This window comes from Oncorhynchus kisutch, linkage group LG12 (genome assembly GCF_002021735.2).
Source record: "Oncorhynchus kisutch isolate 150728-3 linkage group LG12, Okis_V2, whole genome shotgun sequence".
NCBI lineage: Eukaryota > Metazoa > Chordata > Actinopteri > Salmoniformes > Salmonidae > Oncorhynchus > Oncorhynchus kisutch.
In genome coordinates this window covers 26379396-26406190 of record NC_034185.2, presented here as the reverse complement: position 1 = coordinate 26406190, position 26795 = coordinate 26379396, and the positions used below count along the sequence as shown (strand labels likewise).

Here is a 26795-nt window from a genome sequence, read left to right as displayed (position 1 = left end):
ATGTTTGATAGTGCTGTAATGGTTCAAATGCCATCATTTTAACGAGAAGGAAAAAAAAGAATGTACTTTGGTTTAGCAGTGATTGAAGTAATCAGGGTTGTCATGACAGCGGTAGTCATGTTGCCACGGAGGGGCATAGTGGTGGCGTTGATGATGGGGAGCAGAGGGGTGGGCACGGCCATACGAGACACAAAATTACCAATGCCAATCCAGAACGCCATAGCCAGGCCTGCCACCAACCCTACAATCGCACCCTGTGGACAGAGAGAGACGGGAACAGCCTAGATCAAATCAGACAATTCACCAGATATGATGAAAAAGTTTATATATTTTATTGTGCAGTAAAAAAATAAAACAAATTGTGTCCTCTAATTGAATATCCCTCAATGCTAGCCAACTTGACCCCCGTGTTAACAAGACAGCATTTTGACTTACAGTGGAGTTAGCCCAGGGGAAGAACATTCCCAGACAGAAGAGGCCGAGGAGAGGACCACCCACCATCCCAAAGATACTGAATGCTGCCTGGAGGAGAGTGAGGGAATGAATGAAAGAGAGGTTTATAATTCTTGAATAACTCCTATGAAGCCACTGAATGATAGTAGTAGGTGTAAGGGGGGTGGGGGCGGGGGCGTATGAGTGCAACGTTGCTAAATGTAATTCAGTACCCATTAACTAAAGCAAGTCAGCAGGGGAAATGTGTGAGTCCCTCACCTGCAGCACTGAGCCCATGAGAGATGCAACATAGGCCATGGTCAGACATACCAGACCGTAGGCCAACGCTGGGAAAACAGAAGGGAAGAGAAACACAGGTCAGGACCATAGCAGTACAGTACTCATTCAATGTGCTCCTCAAGTTACAAAAAAATAAACACTCCACAGTATTTGGACAGTGAAGTCAAAATTGGTTTGTGGGCTCTACACTCCAGCAACGTTACTTAACAAAAAGCTCTATAAAATCATCATTACTTTCATCAATCATGAAGACTGCTGCCACTGTTTAGAAACACTGCCACTGTGTGGCCACTCAGGGAACAGCAGCTCACCCAGGCCCTTTGAGAGCAGCGTGGCTTTGGCCTCTGTCATGGCCGGGCAGAAAGGCTTGATCAGGTCCTCCATGGTTACCGTCGCTAGGGAGTTAAACGCTGATGAGATGGTACTGCAACGCAAGAGGGAGGGAAGCTGAGAGTAATGTCCTGGGGCTAAATTGCATGGTGTAGTGCATTCATAACAGTATCATAATACAACCTCAAGTGGTGTACCACAACACTATGACATTAATGTAGCATAGTAACAGGTCTCACTAGTACAGACCGAACATCAGAGGCAGTTAAGTAAAGTACCTGAGAGCTCCGCTGAACAGGCAGGCTACAAACAGCCCTGGGAGGCCTGGCAGGTCCCTGAACACATCCATCACAAAATACAGCACCATCTGCAGACAGGAAGAAACTACCACTTAGACTGGATCAACAGCGCCAAAATGAAGCCTCACAAATTACAGTTATGGGAGAGCTTAACCAAACAATGGCCTCAACTCAAACATCAAGCCTTTGATTGGCAATGATCTGAAGGGAGACATTAACATAGCCAGTCACATCAGGATGCCAGTGCAGTGAGGTATGGCTTGGCGGTATACCCTATTTTACGATATACCGGTATTGATGCACGGACTGGTTTGGGTTTTTACTTGAACTTCTATAACGTTCGGTACTTGAAAGTTTGGTTTGTGAAATGTAATACGCCATGTGTAACGTCCATTTGTATAGTTTACGTCGCTCCTTGAGTCATCGCTCTAAGTCTCCCCATGCCGCTTTCCACAGACCTAGCCCCGCCCCCTGGCACGCAAGGAACTCATTTGTTGTTCCTCAAAAGAGACACTTGCATTGTCTGTATGGTCAATGCAGCACATGCAACAAGGTTCATGACAACAATGCTGTTTGCACTTAGCTTCTTATTATAAATCCATTAGCTTTCTATAATTACACTATTATTTTGTGTTTTTTGCATCTGCAAATAGCTAGTTTGTCTTTTTATAGCAAGCTGTTACTAAATCTTGTTAGGCACTAATTGTTAGCTGCTAATTGCTAACTAGCTAATAAACGTACTGAGTCAGAGCAAACGTAATTAGCGATACAGCCTGGTTTAGACTTAAATCAGCACCTTGTTTGTGCAACAGTATCTTCTAAATCAAAGAGGAATACGCAACGCAAGAATATGTTAGCTACATGAAGTAGCTAAGAGAAGACATTTTAATGTCGCCAAAGATTATACGGTCCCCTAGGAAACACTTATCAACACTTTTGGTTCCTACCCTGTCACACCAACTCTTCCCTGGCATTTTTCATTCATTGTCAAACTAGACTGTATTCAAAGAGCCCCCTATTATATTCTAACTATACAATTAGAATAATCATTATATTTCCAGGATTCCAACAGTTCACCCAAGTGTTTTGCTCTAAATCACAAGTGAAATTGCAATTGCAACATTTGGTTAAAAATAAAGACTAGATTGTTTGCCCATATCGTGTAGCCCTATGTGGCTGTGTGGAAATGATCTCAAATGAGTGCAGGAAATGCCTAAATATATGAGAGCCCACTTAGTGTGTTGTTACGGAGTTAGCAAAGCCTCAGGCTGTTATGGAGGTAGCTAGTCCTAAGGTTGTTATGGAGGGAGCTAGTCCTAAGGTTGTTATGGAGGGAGCTATTCCTAAGGTTGTTATGGAGGTAGCTATTCCTAAGGTTGTTATTGAGGTAGCTATTCCTAAGGTTGTTGTGAAGGTAGTAAATCCTAAAGTTGTTGTGGAGGAAGTAGTCCTACTTGCCTGGTCATTGGTTTTGACGTAGCCCTTATCAAGCGGGCTTTCCTCACCATAGCGAGCATACATCACCAGGCCCATCAGACAACCTAGACACAACACCACCTGCTGGCAGGGAAACACCACGTAGCATGACCTGGAGACACACACACCACAACATATATTAACATTACGCACCTAAGCAATTGTTAATTCTTAACATGATCTTTAATGTGAATCCAGTTCAACCAGGTGTTAGTGTTGATGCTTACATGACGGCCTCCCTCTCAGTGCGGGAGCTGAGGTACCTCTGAACCTGGGCCTGGTTGACCCCGTACAGAGCCAGCATGAGGAATACCCCGCCCACCCCCAGCGTCCAGAAAGTGTGCCTCTCCGTCGGGTCAGGGTTCAGACTGCACAGAGCGCAGGTCAAAGGGGAGGAGGGTTACAACACTTTTGCTACACACAGAGCAATTGACCAGTTCCAATATCTTTCGTAACTGGTCCAGGGACCGTTAAGTCTCTTTTGGTGAACTGGAGAAGACTCACTCCAAGCTAGCGATGCGGCTGCCGTTCATGGCCTTCCGCCAAACTTCTCCCATGCCCCCTGCCTGGTGGGCCCCCACTATGATGACCGCCAGCTGGCCAGCAAACATCACAATGGTCTGGAACACATCTGTCCAGATGACTGCCTTTAGCCCTCCCTGACAGACAAGAGATACATACTGTAAATCCAGACATATATATCATAATTGCCTTCAGAGTTGTAGGGAGATGGATGACTGAATTGAAAACTCACTGATGAAAAGAGAAACTCACCAATGTTGTGTACAGGGTGCACACCAGTCCCATAGCCAGCACTGCCCCCCAGAGGTCAAATCCAGTCACTGCAGGTGGACAGTATCAACAGCACACATCAACAGACGTCACAATTACAGCACACCGGTCATTGACCATCTATAAAGCCATAAAAGGTACTAAAGCCCTCACTGAATGTAATCAGTACAACTATTACTCTACCACTTGATAAAGTATGACATAGTAAATACATGTGACAGATCCCTTTACCTGCATTGAGTGCGAGTGCTGGGGCATAGAGGACAACCCCCATATAGATCACCTGCGGTGACAAAACATTTTCAACATTCAGAGGGAAGCAAACAGAGGTAACATAGGGGGTTGATTAAAATACAGACACATTACACGAGCATATACACAGACGTAACTACACCAGTGTAAAGGACACACACCATCTGAAAGATAAAGGTCACGGTCCCCATAATGCGCACCGTCTTATTGAAGCGCAGCTCCAAATACTATAGAGGAAGAAAAGACAGAAAAGGTTAGAGAGGAGAAGAAGGAAAGGGATGTTAAAGCCCATCACAGATCATAAAGCAAGAGTCATCTGTGAATGTGTCTATTCTGAGGACAATATAAGTGAAGACTTGGTGCACATTCCTGTTGTTAGCGACACTCACCTGCTGCACATTGATGCTCAATGGAGTGACGGACTCTGGTTTACACTTAGCTATCGTTTCAAAATTAACAGACATGCTGACAACATAGTATTTTTTTTGCATTCAACTAGACTTCCTTACCAGGGTTCTAGCAAGACAGACGCAGAGATACTCAGGTACACAAACTCCTCCTCATAATCAACAGACACGGTTCTCTCTCTAGGTAATGGCTTAGAGCTCACCTCATAAGCGCTGGTGAGGCGGAGCCTGTAGAAGACCGGTATGAAGACGTGGGCAGGGATAAGCAGACCGAGGAAGTAGGAGACTCCCAGGAACCAGTACTGCGTTCCATAGGTGTAGATCTCCGAGGGCGCTCCCAGGATGGCCACGGCTGACTGGAAGGTGGCGAGCAGTGACAGCGACACGGGCAGGCAGCTCATAGAACGGTCGGCCAATAAGAACTCCTGTGTGGTGCGCTGGCGCCCGCCGGACAGGGCGTAGAACAGGCCGATGCACGTGGACGCCACCAGCAGCAGGGCGAAGATCACATAGTCCGGCGTGGTAAAGTGCATCTGTACTACGTCCCCCATGATGTCAGTGGGTGAGAGGCTCGGAATGGAGATGGGGTTGGGGGGGACGGTAGCCGTAGGTGGCGCAGCCCGGTGTCTAATTAGACACTGAAGGGGATGAATAAAATGCTGTAGTGAGAGAAAGAGGGGAGAGACTAGTTAGTTATCTTCATCGCTGGCTCTCTTAGTTTCTCTTCAAGCATGAGGAGCTAGATACATGCAATGAACACAGTAGGTGCTTAGATGGAAACATTTTACACCACTAGATTGCTTAAAATATCATTCACACCTAATCATTTTCTATTTGGTTATTCTACCATTTCAGAGCATTAGGAGGTCTCAGTAAGCGCAATGCTAGTTAATTAAACATTGAAACCACAACATAACTCCACAGTAGGCATGTCTGCCGGTCCTGATAATATTGCTAATCAAATTGGCATTAGTTCAAGGCCCCCACACACTCCTGGACGGTGGTCTATTGACACATTCCACAGTGAATGTGAGCCAGGGCAGACTGACCTAACCTCACGCCTAAACATCACAACAGCCAGATAGTTAGCGGGTTAATCAGATTACGATAAATTCACCTCACAACACGGCTGGCAGTGAATTTACCAGGAGTGTCCGAGGTCTTCACAGCCTGTCTCACACCCTCAGCGAGCAGACAGTCACTAATGTGGGGCACGCCTACAGTATGCAGTTTACGTCACCTCACTGATGCAAGGACACCGTCCTATTGTGACATCGGTGACCCTTGAAATCAGCAAGGCTGGGGGAACATTGATTGCAAAAGAAGTAAGAGGCCTTGAAGAGAGAATGAGGGAGAGAGACACAGAGACAGAAAGACAGAGAGAGAATCAATAAGTGGTCTTACCGTGCCAGTGGTTGGGCTGGCTGGTGAATGGTGGTCTGGGGAACCTAGGACTTAAATAGTCAAGCAGTGGGAGTGTCTTCCTCATAGGCACCCATCTTAAACCACCGTGGAAGGCAAAGGGAAGACCTGCAAAAATAATACAAAACATTTTTAATAACACTTACCAAATAAATAATTTAAATCTAATACAACCAGGTTCTTGTTTTAAAAGTATAAGTTCACATTATAAAAACAAACATCATCCTACACTTCATTTGTACGGCAACTAAGCAAACTATAATTTACAGTCTCCAATTACTGGCAATATTTGTACTATCAAGTGTCAAAACACATCTGGACTCCCCACTGCACTCATCACTTTCACTCCTCTCCCATTTAAAACATGTAATACTATCCATCTCTCTTTTGTTTTGACAACACACCAACTCCAGCTGATCTGAACTGTCATGCCTTGGTAACTGGCAGCTTCCTGCAGAGCAGCTTTGTGAGACTCAGCTCTCCATTTCGATTAGTCCTCAAAGCAAGCGGTCATGTGTTTACGCAAATGTGTGAGTGTCAGAGAGTGAGCTAGTGCACGTGAGGGGTCATGGAGGTGCCATGGCATGCAAACTTTAGACCTTACATTGTGCAATTATATAAACAAATACCTTCATTCCAGGGGTGCAGAGGTTTAAAGCTCTAGCTGTGTGCTAGCAATGAACTACCCGACTTCAACTCATTCACTCCAGGTTACACTTCAAAGTAGGACGATACAGTATGACTGACAAATAAATCCTCTCACGTTTCCAACACTACGATCAGTGCATGCCGTTCCAAGGTTTCAGGGTTAGATACACACAGGCCTACTGCATATTTATGGGTTGGTTATTTCACACGTGTGTATGAGTAGCCAAGTGTCTTGCAACAACTTCACAGTCAATGATACAATACAATGACAGGTGAGGAGTAAACTGTAACCTGTATCCAAAAATAATGGCCATTTGCTGCTGCATTCTTCAGCTTTGGTTTCAGCTATGACCAATATAAAAATCTAACATACCAAAGTTATTCTATAGGACCATACAATTGATTACACAATTCAATTTAACAAACCATACAACTACGCACAAAGACTACTTTTAACAATTTACACTGAACATTTTCTAAAAACACATTTAGTGGAAAAACTGTGTAGATGCAAAGTTTGGTAACAGAATTTCGGTAAAATCTCCCTGTTTTTTCACGTTTTCCAAATATCTACTCCAAATTCAAAGATGGAAGAATGGGGTGTCAACAATGACATGACACCTTCACATTGAAAAAAATCTGTTGGTTATTGAACTACAGTAAATGAAGTGGATTTAGACCTGGTGACAAGGGATTACATCATGGGTCCCGGATCTGTACTATACAGAAATGAATCATTCTGGATATGAATATCATTCTCTTCATAGTGTTAGAGCCTGAATAGGTACACAAAAAAAGGTACAATTATGCAATATCCTCCTTTGCATTGTTGGGTTCTGAGAATATGAAATATACTTATGTCGCTGAGGGAGAGAGGGTAATGTATAACGTTTACATTATATCAGGCATCCTATTGAAATATTTAGTGCAGGGAAGCGATCACGTGTCAGGCATTGATATGGGGAGAGAGCCATTGATTAGTGATGGGGAAGGGGGGGGGGGGGGCAGAGATCAGGTCACGTTAAGGGAGAAATAAAAGTTTATCACTTTGTCTTTACTGCTAGGCAGGACACTATGTTTGTACAGATGTGTAGGAGGAGACTCAGCCTAGGAGGAAGGGTTAAATATCAGTAATTGTGTGAAAATGTTTGTCTAATGCAGCTGCATTGATCCTCTCAGAAGAATAAACTTGGTTGAGTTTTTTACTCTGAGAATTTGAACCGAACAGCATATTTGGTCACATTTGTGAATTATTTACACTGGCTATTATTTTAATAAGCTCCGCCCCCAAACAAGACCATGTTTGGTTGGTTGGGGCCAAATCTGAAACAATAACAGACGACATCTATGTTTTGCGTGTTTGGACATCAAAGTACAGTATAGTAGAGCTCAGTATAGCACATTATACTGTACTCCACTCTAGTGTGCTCTACCGTACTAAACTCTCCTACACTATTTTACAGTACTTTACTGGACCAAATTTGAACCAATCATCCACTTTATGTTCGGGCAAAATCAAAGCCGGTCAGGACAGGACCAAAAATCTGTCTATGAAAGCTGAAACAAGTCTGGACTATACCAAAAAACAACATCTGTGGATGTTGAAATCTCACAGCAAGGGCAGACCAACCAAATTTCAACGTCCATGGACGTCTGGTGTGTGTCGGTTCGTGCTCAGTGGGTCAAGGATGCTGGTCATAGTCAGAGATGTTTAGAGGCCTTTTGTGCCCAAAAGCCTGTTTTAGCATGGGCAGTGCCATTGAGGTCTTTCACCATTTTGAAGTAGTCAACTGGATGAGACTTCTTATGGGTTAAGGACGGGTCACATAATTCCATCCAGGTCATCAGGAGAGATCAGCGATTCCATAACTGTAGGTGGGGCAGGCAGTAAATGGACAATCTTGGCTTAATAATACCTGCTCAAACACTCCAGGTGGCAGTAAGCACCCTTTCAGTTTGTGTACCAACTGATAGATGTAGCAGAAAAAGAAAATGGACTACTTCAAAATGGAGACGGCCTCGCCTGTGCACTTAGACACCCTAATGGGACAGATACAACGTTGCGATCTCTATGGTCACAGTAAATGGAAAGAGGGGACGCATGTGTAGGTGTCAGCAAGAGCCGAGAGAGTTGACAACTGGAGTGAAAGAGAGGAGGCAAAGAGCGAGAGGTTGTCCAGGCTGTTTTCGCACTTGCTTTGACCACCAGACGACAGAATGAGAAAGAAAACAGTTGAGATGAACATTATGCAGCATACCAGTGGGAGAACTGTAGCATGACCCAACTGTGGTTTGTGACTACTATTGAATCCCCATTGTAGCCAATTCAATTTCAGTCATTTGAGTTAATCACTTAGTAATTCAGAAACCAAATAGATATCAGTAAAAAACTAACTAATTGGTAGGTCTACCTTCAGCTGTTACTTCTTTAAACTTTCATTATCCTCCTTCCTCATGAGGAAGAGAAATGTGAAATTATCTTGTGGGGTTTTGGTAATGAAATGGATGGATCAGAAAACCATTTGCCTCATGCAGCGCGACATCTCCTTCACATAGAGTTGATCAGGCTGTTGATTGTGGCCTGTGGAATCTTGTCCCACTCCTCTTCAATTGCTGTATAAAGTTCCAGGATATATTGGCGGGAACTGGAACACACTGTCGTACACGTCGATCCAGAGCATCCCAAAAATGCTCAAATGGGTGACATGTCTGATTATGCAGACCAAGGACTAACTGGGACATTTTCAGCTTCCAGGAATTGTGTACAGAACCTTGCTGAAACATGAGTTGATGGCGGCGGATGAACAATGGGCCTCAGGATCTCTGTGCATTCAAATTGCTATCGATAAACTGCAATTATGTTCGTTCTCCACAGCTTATGCCTGCCCATACCATAACCCCACCGCCACCATGGGACACGCTGTTCACAAAGTGATGTTAGCAAACCCTTCGCCCACACGATGCAATACACGTGGCCTGCGGTTGTGAGGCCGGTTAGACATACTGCCAAATTCTCTAAAACAATACTGGAGGCGGCTTATGGTAGAGAAATTAACAGTACATTCTCTGGCAACTGCTCCGGTGTACATTCCTGCAGTCAGCATGCCAATTGCACGCTCCCTCAAAACACAAGATATCTGTGGCATTGTGTGACAAAAACTGCACATTTCAGTATGGCCTTCTATTGTCCCCAGCACAAGCTGCACCTGTGTAATGATAATGCTGTTTAAGCAGCTTCATGATATGCCACACCTGTCAGGTGAATGATTACTTTGGAAAAATGCTCCCTAACGGGGATGTAAAAACAAACATACAATGGGACAAACACTGTGTTTTGATGCATTTCTAATACCGTAAGACTTTCTGGTAGATGTTTTCTAAGACACCTTAGCTCATCATCTCGTCTGAGATCCCCAAGGATTGGAAAGCTGCCGCAGTCATCCCCCTCTTCAAAGGGGGAGACACCCTGGACCCAAACTGTTACAGACCTATATCCATCCTGCCCTGCCTATCTAAGGTCTTCGAAAGCCAAGTCAACAAACAGGTCACTGACCATCTCGAATCCCACCGTACCTTCTCCGCTGTGCAATCTGGTTTCCGAGCCGGTCATGGGTGCACCTCAGCCACACTCAAGGTACTAAACGATATCATAACCGCCATCGATAAAAGACAGTACTGTGCAGCCGTCTTCATCAACCTTGCCAAGGCTTTCGACTCTGTCAATCACCATATTCTTATCGGCAGACTTAGTAGCCTCGGTTTTTCGGATGACTGCCTTGCCTGGTTCACCAATTACTTTGCAGACAGAGTTCAGTGTGTCAAATCGGAGGGCATGCTGTCCGGTCCTCTGGCAGTCTATGGGGGTGCCACAGGGTTCAATTCTCGGGCCGACTCTTTTCTCTGTGTATATCAATGATGTTGCTCTTGCTGCGGGCGCTTCCCTGATCCACCTCTACGCAGACGACACCATTCTATATACTTTCGGCCCGTCTTTGGACACTGTGCTATCTAACCTCCAAACAAGCTTCAATGCCATACAACACTCCTTCCGTGGCCTCCAACTGCTCTTAAACGCTAGTAAAACCAAATGCATGCTTTTCAACCGGTCGCTGCCTGCACCTGCATGCCCGACTAGCATCACCACCCTGGATGGTTCCGACCTAGAATATGTGGACGTCTATAAGTACCTAGGTGTCTGGCTAGACTGCAAACTCTCCTTCCAGACTCATATCAAACATCTCCAATCGAAAATCAAATCAAGAGTCGGCTTTCTATTCCGCAACAAAGCCTCCTTCACGCACGCCGCCAAGCTCACCCTAGTAAAACTGACTATCCTACCGATCCTCGACTTCGGCGATGTCATCTACAAAATGGCTTCCAACACTCTACTCAGCAAACTGGATGCAGTCTATCACAGTGCCATCCGTTTTGTCACTAAAGCACCTTATACCACCCACCACTGCGACTTCTATGCTCTAGTCGGCTGGCCCTCGCTACATATTCGTCGCCAGACCCACTGGCTCCAGGTCATCTACAAGTCTATGCTAGGTAAAGCTCCGCCTTATCTCAGCTCACTGGTCACGATGGCAACACCCATCCGTAGCACGCGCTCCAGCAGGTGTATCTCACTGATCATCCCTAAAGCCAACACCTCATTTGGCCGCCTTTCGTTCCAGTACTCTGCTGCCTGTGACTGGAACGAATTGCAAAAATCGCTGAAGTTGGAGACTTTTATCTCCCTCACCAACTTCAAACATCAGCTATCTGAGCAGCTAACCGATCGCTGCAGCTGTACATAGTCTATTGGTAAATAGCCCACCCTTTTCACCTACCTCATCCCCATACTGTTTTTATTTATTTACTTTTCTGCTCTTCTGCACACCAATCTCTCTACCTGTACATGACCATCTGATCATTTATCACTCCAGTGTTAATCTGCAAAATTGTAATTATTTGCCTACCTCCTCATGCCTTTTGCACACATTGTATATAGACCCCCCCTTTGTTTTCTACTGTGTTATTGACTTGTTAATTGTTTACTCCATGTGTAACTCTTTGTTGTATGCTCACACTGCTATGCTTTATCTTGGCCAGGTCGCAGTTGCAAATGAGAACTTGTTCTCAACTAGCCTACCTGGTTAAATAAAGGTGAAATAAAAAAATTAAAAAATTAAAAAATTTAGGGTGGAAAATGGTTGAAAACCTGTACATATTTTCTTAAAAATATAGACTCTTAGGAGCATGTCAAATGAAAGCTATGAACTTCACATGTTGGTCCTTTTACATGGAAATGCCCAAAAGCTACCAGCTGGAGAACAATAGCTGTGACCGGCTGAGGGCATTCATTCCTCTGATAGATGTGGAGCGACAGGTAGACTGGGGGGGGGGGGGGGGGGGGGCTCTAACTGTCTCATCTCCAGAGCATTATAACACACAGCATTGTCCTTTACAGGCACTGAGTCACAACCCAAGTCTATTGCATTTTTTGCAGTGTTTCTTAAACCATGTGACTTCATTTCATAGCAGTCATCGTGACTGGCTTTAAAGTATAGGCCTAGGCTAGGCCAATTATAATTATGGATAATTATGGCAGCTAATTTGATTTCCTCATGCCTGACAATACTGAGTTGTTCTTAATGATGGGCTCAAATTATAGGTAGTGAAAATAAGTACCCTCTCAGGGGATGATCAGTGTAAAGATCGTGGATCAAGAGGTTCAGATATGTTCTGTTCCTGTGAAAAACCAGGCTGGCGAAAGAGAGATACTGTATTATTGTGAAAGGGACAGGAACGTCAAGAAAAAAAATAGATTTGCAATACAGAGATACTGAACAGGAAAGGTCATTAGCATTTCCACAAGAGTTGTGGGGGACGTTTTCTTATCTGCTAAAGGATAAACAAGGTTATGAATGTTGTCTTTACAGTGTCTAAAGCCAATTTAAACAGCCTTGTGTTTCTTCCTGAGAGTCTTTAAAGTCTGCACTTAAACATTAGCATTTTCCCTTTCTGTAAGGTTAAAGAGTACAAAAATGTCTACCATAGCTTGACAATTTCTGACAAGCTAAATGCTTCGAGCCCACTGCACTGTGGTAAAAGAGTTCACTTGCGAACATATACCATACCTGTCCATTTCAACAAGTAGGCTACAACATGGGAAAAAGCTGAGTCAGAGTCTATAAAGGAGAGAAATATTTGAGTGAGAAGTCAGGTTTACCAGGACTGTAATCTCTCAAAACAATGGTTTTATGAATGAATTACCTCTGCCAGTTATAGGGCCTGTGCTGATCAAAACAGTGGAAGCCTGCCATGACTGTCTGATTCTCCTGAGCCTGTGTGATCAAACCCAAATGTGTCTGACCCATTATCACATCTTACAAGTCATCACCTGAGGTACAGACTACTAGCGAGAGCAGCCTATGCCACAGCATCACCTCTACAGTAAAATCAAAAACACACGCATTGAGCACCAGCAGTTAGGAAAATAAGGTCATCTGAGACGAGTCCAGAATCAACAAAAAGGCTAGGTACAGTAATTGGTAAACACTTCTAGGGCCTATTGAAATCAACCTACTCACTTGCAGTCATGCTTGATATTATTAGAGGTTGTACGTACAGCTGCTGAAACAGCAGTGGGGTCTTAAAATGGGGCTTCACTGGCCCTGTGACAAATCAAATCAACCTTTATTGGTCACTGTTACATTCCCCAATAAGAAAATATTTCCACTGATAGTTGACAAACAACAATCTGGGTCCTAAAAGACATCCACTATAAATTTGCCTCAGAAAAGGAAAATGAAACTAAAAACACACACCAACTTATGTGGAACAAACCCAAAAGAGTGGGGAACACAAAATAAAAGGCTCGTTTTTAAATCAAACAAAGAGAAATAGCTATATCGCAGTCAAGCACATCCAACATCTCATGCCAACACAGGTGAAACTAACGAGGTGACAGGTACAACACATCCTGACCAACGAGGATGATTCCAGGGCAAGCCAAGACAACAATATAGCCCATATTTTTGTTGGACAAGTTTGCTCACAACCAACAACACCCATTTCACATCATGATCAACTTAAATGCATCACCTTCTCCAATATAAACATGGTGTTAACTGTCAGTCTCGCATACAAGACAGACACTATGTGTGTATATAAACCCATCAAAAAAAAGAAACGTCCTCTCACTGTCAACTGCGTTTATTTTCAGCAAACTTAACATGTGTAAATACTTGTATGAACTTAAGATTCAACAACTGAGACAAACTGAACAAGTTCAGGGGGGGGGGGGGTCAAAAGTAATCAAAAGTAACAGTCAATATCTGGTGTGGCCACCAGCTGCATTAAATACTGAAATGCATCTCACCCTCATTGACTGCACGAGATTTTCCAGTTCTTGCCGTGAGATGTTACCCCACTCTCCCACCAAGGCACCTGCAAGATCCCATGCCTGGTGGCATTGTAATGCTGGAGGGTCATGTCAGGATGAGCCTGCAGGAAGGGTACCACATGAGGGAAGAGGATGTCTTCCCTGTAACGCAAAGCATTGAGATTGCCTGCAATGACAAGTGCAGCCCGATGATGCTGTGACACACCGCCCCCAGGTCATGACAGACCCTCCACCTCCAAAATCGATCCGGCTCCAGAGTACAGGCCTCGGTATAATGCTCATTCCTTCAACGATAAACGCGAATCCAACCATCACCCCTGGTGAGACAAAACCACAACTCGTCAGTGAAGAGCACTTTTTGCCAGTCCTGTCTGGTCCAGCAACGGTGGGTTTGTGCCCATAGGCGACATTGTAGCCGGTGTTGTCTGGTGAGGACCTGCCTTACAATAGGCCTACCAGCCCTCAGTCCAGCCTCTCTCAGCCTATTGTGGACAGTCTGAACACTGATGGAGGGATTGTGCATTCCTGGTGTAACTCGGGCAGTTGTTGTTACCATCATGTACCTGTCCCGCAGGTGTGATGTTCGGATGTACCGATCCTGTGCAGGTGTTGTTACATGTGGTCTGCCACTGCGAGGACAATCAGCTGTCCGTTCTCCCCGTCTCCCCGTCTTAGGCGTCTCACAGTACGGACATTGCAATTTATTGACCGGGCCACATCTGCAGTCCTCATGCCTCCTTGCAGCATGCCTAAGGCACGTTTACGCAGATGAGCAGGGGCATCTTTCTATTGGTGTTTTTCAGAGTCAGTAGAAAGTGTCCTAAATTCTAATAACTGTGACATGAATCGCCTACCGTCTGTAAGCTGTTAGTGTCTTAACGACCGGTACAGGTACATGTTAATTAATTGTTTATGGTTCATTGTTTAAACCCTTTACAATGAAGATCTGTGAAGTCATTTGGATTTTTACGAATTATCTTTGAAAGACAGGGTCCTGAAAAAGGGACGTTTCTTCTTTGCGGAGTTTATTTTTTCCACACACCTACTCATTCCAGGGTTTTTCTTCATTTTTACTATTATCTACATTGTAGAACAATAGTGAAGACATCAAAACTATGAAATAAACACATATGGAATCATGTAGTAACTAGAAAAAAAGTGTTTAACCAATCAAAATACATTTTATATTTGAGATTTGTCAAAGTAGCCACCCTTTGCCTCGATGACAACTTTAAACACCCTAGGCATTTTCTCAACCAGCTTCATGAGGTAATCACCTAGAATGCATTTAAAATGAACAGGTGTCCCTTGTTAGAAGTTAATTTGTGGAATTTCCTTCCTTCTTAATGAGTTTGAGCCAATCAGTTGTGTTGTGACAAGGTAGGGATGGTATTCAGAAGATAACCCTATTTGGTAAAAAAAAAAACAAGTCCATAGTATATTAAGAACAGCTAAAATAAGCAAAGAAATGACAGTCCATCATTATTGTAAGACATGAAAGTCAGTCAATACGGATAATTTCAAGAACTTTGAAAGTTTCTTCAAGTGCAGTGGCAAAAACCATCAAGCACTATGATGAAACCGGCTCTCGTGAGGATCGCCACAAGAAAGGAAGAGCCAGAGTTACCTCTGCTGCAGAGGGTAAGTTCATTAGAGTTACCAGCCTCAGAAATTGCAGCCCAAATAAATGCTTCACAGAGTTCAAGGAACAGACATCTCATCAACTGTTCACAGGAGACTTCATGAAATCAGGCCTTCATGGTTGAATTGCCGCAAAGAAACCACTACTAAAGGATACCAATTAGAAGAGACTTGCTTGGGCCAAGAAACGAGCAATGGACATTAGACCGGTGGTAATCTGTCCTTTGGTCTGAGGACTCCAAATGTGAGATTTTTGGTTCCAACCTTAACCCAATTGAGATGGTTTGGGATGAGTTGGACCGCAGAGTGAAAGAAAAGCAGACAAGTGCTCAGCATTTGTGGGAACTAGACTGTTGGAAAAGCATTCTAGGTGAAGCTGGTTGAGAGAATGCCAAGAGTGTGCAACACTGTCGGCAAGGCAAAGAGTGGCTACTTTGAAGAATCTAAAATATATTTTGATGTGTAACACTTTATGGTTACTACATGACTCCATATGTGTTATTTCATAGTTTTGATGTCTTCACTATTATTCTACAATGTAGAAAAAAAAATCTTGAATGAATAGTTGTCCAAACTTCACTTGTACTAATATACATATCCATAGACACACTACCGTTCAAAAGTTTGGTGTCACTTACAAATGTCCTTGTTTTTGAAATTAAAGCACATTTTTTGTCCATTAAAATAACATCAAATTGTAGACATGGTTAATGTTGTAAATGACTATTGTAGCTGGAAACGGCTGATTCTTCATAGAATATCTGCATTGGCGTACAGAGGCCCATTATAAGCAACCATCACTCCTGTGTTCCAATGGCACGTTGTGTTAGCTAATCCAAGTTTATCATTTTAAAAGGCAAATTGATCATTAGAAAACTATTTTGCAATTGTGTTAGCACAGCTGAAAACTGTTGTACTGATTAAAGCAATACAATTCTTTAGAATAGTTCAGTATCTGGAGCATCAGCATTTGTGGGTTCGATTACAGGCTCAAAATGGCCAGAAACAAATACCTTCCTTCTGAAACTTGTCAGTCTATTCTTATTCTGAGAAATGAAGGCTGTTCCATGCGAGAAATTGCCAAGAAACCGAAGATCTTGTGCAATGCTGTGTACTACTTCCTTCACAAAACAGGGCAAACTGGCCCTAACCAGAATAGAAAGACAGGACAAATACATTAGTGTCTAGTTTGAGAAACATAAGCCTCACAAGTCCTCAACTGGCAGCTTCATTAAATAGTACCCACAAAACACCAGAGCTTCAAAATGCAAGCCCCTTAGGTGCTGCCATAGAGTTAGATTAAAAGTGCCCATCCAAGAAGGCCCAAGGTCATTGGCCACAGGTAAAATTATGTCAATTCACGTTATATCTACAGTAGCTTTGATTGGACTGATCGTGTCAACATCATACTTCCAAAAGCTTAGCTAGCAGTCATCATCATGAATCAAGTCGACAATCTACTGGCAAATCCTTTTTAATCCTTGTCATATGAAGATAAATAATTAAGAGAAATTATAGATAAAGCGTATAGGTGCTCATCGGCCATTGGACATAAACATTACACAAGATGGAAATCAACATTACGCAAGTTGGAAATCTTAACTTCAACAATAACTGGTTTGGAAGGAATCAGTGACAATCTGCAAGCATTGCAAAGCAATCACTAGCCTGCTATTAAGTAGAGTGTGTGGTCCAAATTATTGGTCTACGGGTCTCTTTTCCAATCTTAAAATAATAAACATTAGACATTGGCCATGCTGTCAATCCAGAATGATTTCTGCTGCGCTTAAAACAACAACTCAGAAGAGAGAAATCTGACAGTGAATTCAAGACAACTGGGAACTCAGGAAAAAAAAATTGCTCCGACTGTGAAAATACATTTTGAACGGTCATCCCAACTCGGAATTGTAAATCGGGAACTTGGGCCTCTTTCTAGAGCTACGACCTGAAAATCACTGACGTCATCATGATTCAACTTTGTCCTCGCCTCACCCCCCCCCCCCATAGTTCCCAGTTGTCCCAGCACCATCAATCCAGAGAATGTCAGACTTGGATGAGTAAGTTTGCCTACAAAAGGACCGCCGCACCTCCTTCCTGTTCAAGTGAGCAAAGCACAACAAGGTGAGTCCAAAAATGTATTGTATGCTGCTGCATTAATTATGTAATATGCCAGGGAGATATGTATATTTGTAGCTAAGAGAGTAATACTAAGTGTATGTTGTGTAGTAAGCTGTTAGTAGCCAATGTGCCTCACCCTAATCATTTGGTCTAGTTTCCCCTCTGAACTTCGCCTACGGTTCTGACTTGGTCGTGCACATGTAGCCTATAACCTGTTTTAGAGAAATGTAATCAATGAATACTGTAAGAGCTTTCATTGTCTGCTTATATGTCCCCTTTATTTATCCTATGGTTCTGACTTGGTGTACAGGGAGAACACTAAGAACGGCACATGTTCTGAATTCCGTCGCTGTACATTTCAAGTGCTAAACAAATAGTTATATTGACTACACCCGTCCTAGCTTGTTCTTTAATGGTCTTAATCTAAATTACGGATTGCCTCATCCGCTTTTCGTCCCCTTATGCCATTGTTTGTACATCTTAATTGCCAGTAGAAACCACATTTGTTTAAGCAAGTCAACCTTATCAGATGTGTCTTTTTTAAAGGCAGTAAATGAGGCTCAATGAACTGTTTTGCAGCCAGACAAGGCTCTGCTGATAGCCAGGTGTAGCAGTGGTAAGAGGTTGGGACAGTTTTATGTAGGCCCTAACAGTTTGTGGGCACCCTTCTTCACTGTTACAGTGCACTTAATGTATTTTTTAGTGTTGTGGCTTTGCTGGCATGCATCGCTCCAATTTTTGTTTTTTGTGCCCCACCAAGATTTCCAAGCTAAAATCGTCATTGCCTCTGGCTGGGACCAACTCACAAGCCTAAAGGATAGCAGCTTTAACAGTGTCATAATCTGAACTGTGATCAAAAGATAAAGCGGTGTACACTTTGAGCTTTACCCACAAGAACACTGGAGGAGCAGTGACCAGATATCACAGTCGTTTTAAGGATGTGGCAATCCAGTCAAACAAAGTAAAATATACGTCCACTTGCTTTTCATTGAAAGGCGGTACAAGACGGCTGTTCCGACCAAGAACAAACTCTATTGAGGGTGCAGGATGGCCCAACTTGATTCAAAGTGCTTGCGGCACTCTCTCTTTGGCATCCTTCCATCTCTTTTAATCGATTGGCATGCTCCAGTTTCTTGTTCTCTGGCTGCACGTTTTATTCTTGTTCCATGGTTTTACCCGAATGGCCTTGCGCCACACTAGAGGTCGACCGATTATGATTTTCAACGCCGATACCAATACAGATTATTGAAGGACCAAAAAAAAAAGCCGATACCGATTAAAAAGGGGATTTTTCATTCAGTATTGTTGTAATTGACAATTACAAAAATACTGAATTAACACTTAACTTAATATAATACACCAATAAATCTATTTAGTCTCAAATAAATAATGAAACATGTTCAATTTGGTTTAAATAATGCAAAAACATGTGTTGGAGAAGAAAGTAAAAGTGCAATATGTGCCATGTAAGAAAGCTAACGCTAAACCGCAGTTAAGCACTTCAAACATTTCTCACGCTAACTGGACCAGTCGCTCTTAAATGTCACCTGTGCCAGCACAGGTGAAACTAACGACTGACTGACTGACTGACTAACTAACTAACTAACTAACTAACTAACTAACTAACTAAGGTGACAGGTGCAACATCCTGACCAACGAGGATGATTCCAATCATGGCAAGCCACACTCAAACATAACCAACCTCTAAATCAAAAACAATAACTTAGCACAACAGTCACGTACACAGAGTTGCAGATGTTAATCGCAAGTGCAGCGAAATGCTTGCGTTTCTAGCTCCAACAGTGCAGCACTAATACCTAGCAATACACAAAGAAAAGAGAAATAAATAAAAATGGCAGAATGAATCCAATTAACAACACAAATAGCACAAACAGTAATCCAAATCTATACTAGAGGTCAACCGATTATGATTTTTCGATACCGATACCGATTATTGGAGAGCCAAAAAAGCTGATGCCGATTAAATAAAAAAACTATGTATTTGTAATAATGACAATTATACCAATACTGAATGAACACTTATTTGAACTTAATATAATACATCAAAGAAAATACATTTAGCCTCAAGTAAATAATGAAACATGTTCAATTTGGTTTAAATAATGCAAAAACAAAGTGTTGGAGAAGAAAGTAAAAGTGCAATATGTGCTATGTAAGAAAGGTAATGTTTCAGTTCCTTGCTCAGAACATGAGAACATATGAAAGCTGGTGGTTCCTTTTAACACGAGTCTTCAATATTCCCATGTAAGAAGTTTTAGGTTGTAGTTATAGGAATTATAGGACTATTTTCCTCTATACCTTTCTTATAGGCACTTTAGTATTGCCAGTGTAACAGTATAGCTTCCGTCCCTCTCCTCACTCCTCGGGCTCGAACCAGCAACACTCCTCCTTGGGCTTCTCCTCGAAGAAGCGTTACCCATGCAGAGCAAGGGGAACAACTACGAAAAGGCTCAGAGCGAGTGACGTTTGAAACTCTATTAGCGCGCGCTAACTAGCTAGCCTTTTCACTTCGGTTACACCAGCCTCATCTCGGGAGTTGATAGACTTGAAGTCATAAACAGCGCAATGCTTGACGCACAACGAAGAGCTGCTGGCAAAACGCACAAAAGTGCTGTTTGAATGAATGTTTACACACCTGCTTCTGCCTACCACCGCTCACTCAGATACTTGTATGCTCAGTCAGATTATATGCAACGCAGGACACGCTAGATAATATCTAGTAATATCAACCATGTGTAGTTAACCTCTTGAAGCTAGGGGGCACTATTTTTATTTTTGGAAAAATAACGTTCCCAAAGTAAATGGCCTATTTCTCAGGACCAGATGCTAGAATATGCATATAATTGACAGCTTAGGATAGAAAACACTCTGGTGGCTGACTAAATCATTTTTTGCCCCACTGTATTCCCTAAGGTGTCTACAGCCTTTAGACGTAGTTTCACGCCTTTATGTTGAAGAATGAGCGTAAAGGACCACATTGCGTAAGTGGCCAGCTGAGGGCTCTGAGTGATTCTTGCACAAAAGACAGAGGTAGCCATTTTTCCCCTCGGTCCTACTGAAAAGCCAATTGTCCCGGTTGATATATTATCGAATAGATATTTGAAAAACACCTTGAGGATTGATGAAAAAAATACGTTTGCCATGTTTGTTGATATTATGGATGTAATTTGGAATTTTATTTGGCGTTGTCGTGACCGCTATTTCCGGTGGATTTCTCAACATAACGTGAAACAAACGGAGGTATTTTGGGTATAAAAAAAGTATCTTTATGGAACAAAAGGAACATTTGCTGTCTAACTGGGAGTCTTGTCAGTGAAAACATCCGAAGATCAAAGGTAAACGGTTAATTTGATTGCTTTTCTGATTTGTGACCAAGCTGCCTGCTGCTAGCTGGACATAATGCTATGCTAGGCTAGATAAGTTTAATGCTAGCTAGCAACTTACCTTGGCTTACTGCATTAGCGTCACAGGCAGTTTCCTTGTGGAGTGCAACGAGAGAGAGGCAGGTAGTTATTGCGTTGGACTAGTTAACTGTAATGTTGTAAGATTGGATCCCCCTAGCTGACAAGGTGAAAATCTGTCTTTCTGCCCCTGAACGAGGCAGTTAACCCACCGCTCCTAGGCAGTCATTGAAAATAAGAATGTGGGGGGGGGTTCCATTTTGAAACAAATTAGTATTTATCTTAACCTCTCACGACCTATATCTTCAAACAAATATGACAAAGGGAAAAGGCACCAGAAAAGGGAGCGCTAAACAAAATAACTTGAATGAGATAGACAACGAACCAATTTCAACGGCGCCAACCCACGAGGAGTTAGCTGAAGAGGCTAGCTTCCAAGAGCCCCCCCACAGAGCCTACGCAAAGTGACATACCGGCTGCCATAAACTCACTAAGCAAGAATGTGGACACAAGGCTGGCTGATATCTCAAAGAGTATTGGGACTTTGGCCGAAACTGTGAAGGCAACTTAGAGAAGGGTGCATGAGGTTGAGCAGACGACAGTCGATCACGAGGCCAGGCTACAGGACATAGAGAAACAGTGCACAACGTTCAAAAATGACAACAAAACCCTGAAAGCCCGACTGAAAATGCTCGAGTCGCATTCAAGACACCAGAACATCTGAATATGTGGCATCCAGGAGGACACTGAGAAAGGGAAACCCACTGAATTTGTCTCAGAGCTGATACCGGCCCTGCTGGGGAGTGAACACTTCATAACGGCCATCCGGATCGACCGCGCACACAGATCTCAGGCAACGAAGCCAGCCAAGGGCGGGCCACCAAGGCCATTCATTGTACGGCTGCACTATCCCCAGACCAGGGATCTCATCCTCAAGCTGGCTAGTCAAAAGTTCCCCCTTAACTTCAACGGGGCCAGGGTGTCTTTCTACCCAGATCTTACCTTGGAGGTGAGGAACCAACGGAAAGAGTATGATGAGGTACGCAACAAATGCAGGGCGGCCAACATCCGATATGGATTCCTCTTCCCAGCCCGGTTTAAGGTGACAGTCGAAGGATCAACACGTACGTTTGACAACCCAAAAGAGGCCGATCTGTTCTTGACAAGCAAGCTCCCTGGCTGAGGATACAGAACGTCTGTGTCAGCCGGGTAAATGACCAAATACAGGCCAGGAATGTGTTTGGATTTCCGGACTATGGCTTTTCGATTAGAAGATCAGAATCTGGGACTTATGATTGGTGAGATGTTGTGGCTAATATACCATTGTTTGGCACATCATGTTTTAGCGCCACTCACCCCCTAACGTGAGAGTTAAGTGTTATTTAATATTAGCATATATGCGGAGCATCTATAGACGACGAGTTAGTTCAAGCTGTATGTCTAGACACCCTAAGGTTTGTGTGTTAGCCAAGGAGTGCTTCGTTTGGGGAAGTCACTCAGTAAAGGGACGGGAGGGGGGATGGGGTATGTGTTTTATGTTCACGTTTATTATTAGTACAGGTGGCATGACAAGCTCCCGCACGGCGGGACGTTTTTCTTCTGAGTTTTGTATGACAGCAACAATTTGCTCTAAAATAAGAAATGCCACATAGTGACAGAGCAGAGTAGACCAGGTGGAATAAAGATAGTCAGCTGGAACTGTAATGGCTTAGTGGTGAAACGAGCTAAGGTTTTTTTCATCTTAAATCACTGGGTGCTGACATAGTGTTTCTCCAAGAAACTCATATTAAACGCTCCGCTCAGGCCAAGCTACGAGTCGGCTGGATCGGTCAGATATACCACTCTAACTTTGATGTAAACGCGAGAGGGGTAGCAATCCTGATAAGGAAAAACATTCCGTTTGTTTACTCATCCTCGATTTCAGATCCTAATGGTCGGTATATTATTGTGGCTGGTACACTGAATTCGAAACCAGTAACCTTGGTCAATTTATACGGACCCAACTTCGATGATCCATTATTTTTTCAAAGGGTATTTAAGGACATACCAAATATCTCGGATACAAGTGTTATTGTTGGAGGGGACTTTAACTGTACGTTAGAAACAGCTATCAAGGTCACTTCAACAATCAAATGCCAGTGTGTCTAAATACATTGATGACAAACCTTAACATTGTCGATATTTGGAGACTGACGCACCCAACAGACAGGGATTACTCTTTCTTTTCATCAGTTCATAAATCATATTCCAGAATTGACTATTTTTTTGTTGGACTCCAAACTAATTTCAGCAGCTGAGTCGGTTACCTATCACCCTATTCTAATTACGGACCACTCTCCTGTGTCCGTGGTGCTGAAACTCGACAATACGTCGACAGGTCGGCGACCGTGGCGCTTAGACGCATACCAGCTGAAAGATGAGGCTTTTTGTCAGTATTTGAAGGAGCAGATTGCCTTTTTCCTCGGAACTAACGACACGGGGGATGTTGACGACTCCACCCTTTGGGAATCTCTAAAGGCTGTGATTAGAGGTTACATTATTTCTTATACATCAGAGGAAGAAACGCGCCAATACTAGGCTAAGAGAAATTGAAAGAGAGTTAGGGGAACAGGAGAACGTTTTTAGGACGAATTCCTCGTATACAGTCCTTGAGAAGATCAAAGTTAAAATATGAATACAATACCATCCTTTCGAAACGGGTGGGCTCTTTACTTGCTAGAACGCAACAAAGTTGTTTTGAACTGGGTGACAAACCACAAATTATTAGCAAGACAGCCAAGGCATCTAGAGCTATTCACAAAATAAAAGACAAGGGTAAAATAGTAACAGATCCACAGGATATTAATGAATGCTTTGCACAGTTTTACTCAGAGCTATACCAATCAAAATGCGATGCTACTGATCCACAAACTATGGAACGCTTCCTCGCTGAATGTGAACTTCCTAAACTAGACAGGGGGGCAGCTTCTGCACTCGATGCAGGGATAACTTTGGAGGAAATTAACACAGCGATAGCACAATTTCCAAACAGCAAGGCCCCTGGGCCCGATGGATATGTAATAGCCTGGCGCAGTACTTCTTATAGAATTCTATCTCCACTTATGTTGCGAATGTTTAAACAATCCAAAGAAAATGCCAAACTCTGTATGAGGCTACAATAGCACTGATCTTGAAAAAAGATAGAGATTCCATGGAGATGTCGTCTTATCGCCCGTGTCGTTACTCCCCATAGAAAACAAGGTGTTGACAAAGAGATTGGCAAACCGATTGAAAACATATATTTCTGACATCATACACCCTGACCAGACAGGTTTTATCCCGGGCCGACATATACACTACAATTTGAGACGTCTTTTCAACGTAATGTATCATGATCATAAGGTTGAGGCAGTGGTAATAGCTCTTGATGCAGAGAAGGCGTTTGACCGGATTGAGTGGAAATATATGATGTCGGTTCTGGAGCACTTCGGGTTCGGAAAGGAATGTATTAATTGGATAAGAATTATTTATGCACACCCAATGGCGTCCGTGGTAACCAATCAAGAAATGTTGCAGTCATTCCGCTTGTTCAAGGGGTGCCGACAGGGGTGCCCTATTTCGCCTGCTCTCTTCGCTATAGCCATGGAACCCCTTGCTACTGGCATTCGGGCATGTGCCGATATAGCTTCTGTTAAAATAAAGGACACACAGCACAAAATTTCCCTATATGCAGACGATGTTCTTTTGTTTTTGTCCAAACCTAAAACTTCTATTCCACCCTTACTTAACTTGATAAACACATTTGGCTCCTTCTCTGGCTACAAGATAAACTGGCAAAAAAGTGAGTTGATGCCAATATCACAGCCTGTGGATATGCAATTTCTGCAATCTACCCCGTTTAGAACAGTGATGGACAAGTTCACAAGCCGTGGCATTGTAGTGACAAGAGACCTTGATCAGCTATTGAAAGCGAATTGGGACATGAAAATATATCAGCTTAAACAAAATATAGAGTTTTGGAAAACTCTGCCTATCTCCTTGGTTGGTCGTATAAACGCTATTAAAATGGTTGTCCTACCCAGGTTTCTTTACCTCTTCCAATGTCTACCCAATTTCATACCACAAAGATATTTTAAGAAACTGGATTCAATAGTAACTCAATTTTTATGGGATAACAAGGCAGCCAGAATTTCAAAGAAGCATTTATGCAAGTACAAAATAGGAGGGGGGCTTTGGCCTTCCTCACTTTAAACTGGATTATTGGGCTGCTAATCTGAACATTGTGTCTTTCTGGAGGGAAAGCTTACCTACGATGAGACAGAAGGATATGCCTGCATGGCTTTTGATTGAGCAGGTCTCCTGTCAACGTTCCTCACAACCCTGCACTTGTTAATAGCCCATCATATGTGAAAAAAATCCACTTATGACTAACCTAGTCATTTGTCATATGCTTAGGATCTGGAAACAGATTAGGTATTTTCTTAACATACCCACTGTATACATTGACAGCCCGATTTGCCTGAATCATGCTTTCCACCCTGCATTGGATGATGTGGTGTTTTCACAGTGGAGGGAGAAGGGGCTCACAACAATTGGTAATCTATACATAGATGGTCAGTTAGCTTCATTTCAACAATTACAGGGAAAGTTCAACATGCCAACAACACATATTTTCAGATACCTCCAAATCAGGAATTTCGTAAGGACACATATCCCACAATATGGCATGAAGCCAAATAGTCCTACATTAGATAGCTTGATCCTTGTCAAACCCCATTCAAAAGGGTCGGTCTCTAGACTGTATGATGTTCTACAGGCCCAAATAGAGGTATCCACAGACACCATTAAAAGGGCTTGGGAACAAGAACTTGGGTCAGAAATCTCAGATGAGGACTGGGTAGAAGCTCTCAGGAATATAAACCACAGTTCAGTGAATGCCAGACACAACCTTGTACAGTTTATGGTGATACACAGGTTACATTACTCAAAAGTAAAACTGCATAAAATATTCCCGGACACCTCACCACTGTGTGAGAGGTGCAAGCAGGATGAGGGGACGTTGACCCACTTATTCTGGACATGTCCTAAATTACATGTTTACTGGGCTCTCATTTTTGATTATTTATCTAGAGCCTTTGATAGAGTTCTAGCCCCAGACCCATTGACCGCTCTGTTTGGTACAGTTGATGGGAATAACCACGAAGGGAAAGCTGTCTCTCTTTGTACTCTATTAGCCAAAAGGCTCATATTGCAATTTTGGAAACTGGAGAAATGAAATGTGGTTACGGGATTTAGGGAATGTAATACATATGGAAAAGATTTGATACAATACCTCCAATAGAAGTCCAATGTTTTACAAAATATGGCAGCCCATACTGGATAAATGGTCTAGTCCCGCTTCATAACTGGGTTGACGATCTGCTGCTACTCTGTGCTGTACTGTACTCCACTCAATATCTATTTTTGGCTTAACTACATTGCTTGTAATGACTATATGCTGTCTTCTTATACATGTACCACCTAATAGGATTTTGTTTTATTTTGTGTATGTGTGAGTTAAGTTTTGTCCTCTAAATTGGCCATCCCATTCAACAGTACAATGAATGTCATTGTTAGTATTGCTGTCTTTTTTATTGTAAAATAAACATATTATAAAAAAAAACAAGAATGTGTTCTTAACTGACTTGCCTAGTTAAATAAAAAATTAAAACAGCAAATCAGCGCCCAACAATAACGATTTCCGATTGTTATGAAAACTTGAAATCGGCCCCATTTAAAATCGGCCATTCCGATTAATCGGTCGACCTCTAATCTATACGCATCTACACCAGATGAATTTACACAAGATATACTAGGAATGATATGTAAATAAAATAAATCTGGTGTG

General features: G+C 42.8%; 1 protein-coding gene across 2 annotated transcripts in view; it reads right to left on the bottom strand.

Moving 5' to 3' along the window:
• Window positions 1-26795, bottom strand: part of LOC109900787 (sodium-dependent multivitamin transporter-like) — a 44852-nt gene that overhangs the window by 5700 nt on the left and 12357 nt on the right. For both annotated transcript variants that reach the window (XM_020496604.2, XM_020496606.2), the window contains exons 2-14: window positions 5693-5818; window positions 4492-4947; window positions 4043-4108; window positions 3861-3912; window positions 3612-3679; window positions 3342-3496; window positions 3065-3205; window positions 2820-2949; window positions 1341-1429; window positions 1044-1156; window positions 712-779; window positions 436-522; window positions 67-254 (exon numbers count right to left, since the gene is read on the bottom strand). In XM_020496604.2, the coding sequence (XP_020352193.2) occupies window positions 67-254; window positions 436-522; window positions 712-779; window positions 1044-1156; window positions 1341-1429; window positions 2820-2949; window positions 3065-3205; window positions 3342-3496; window positions 3612-3679; window positions 3861-3912; window positions 4043-4108; window positions 4492-4839 (1505 nt within the window). In that variant the 5' untranslated portion in view covers window positions 4840-4947; window positions 5693-5818. The remainder of the gene's footprint in view (window positions 1-66; window positions 255-435; window positions 523-711; window positions 780-1043; window positions 1157-1340; window positions 1430-2819; window positions 2950-3064; window positions 3206-3341; window positions 3497-3611; window positions 3680-3860; window positions 3913-4042; window positions 4109-4491; window positions 4948-5692; window positions 5819-26795) is intronic.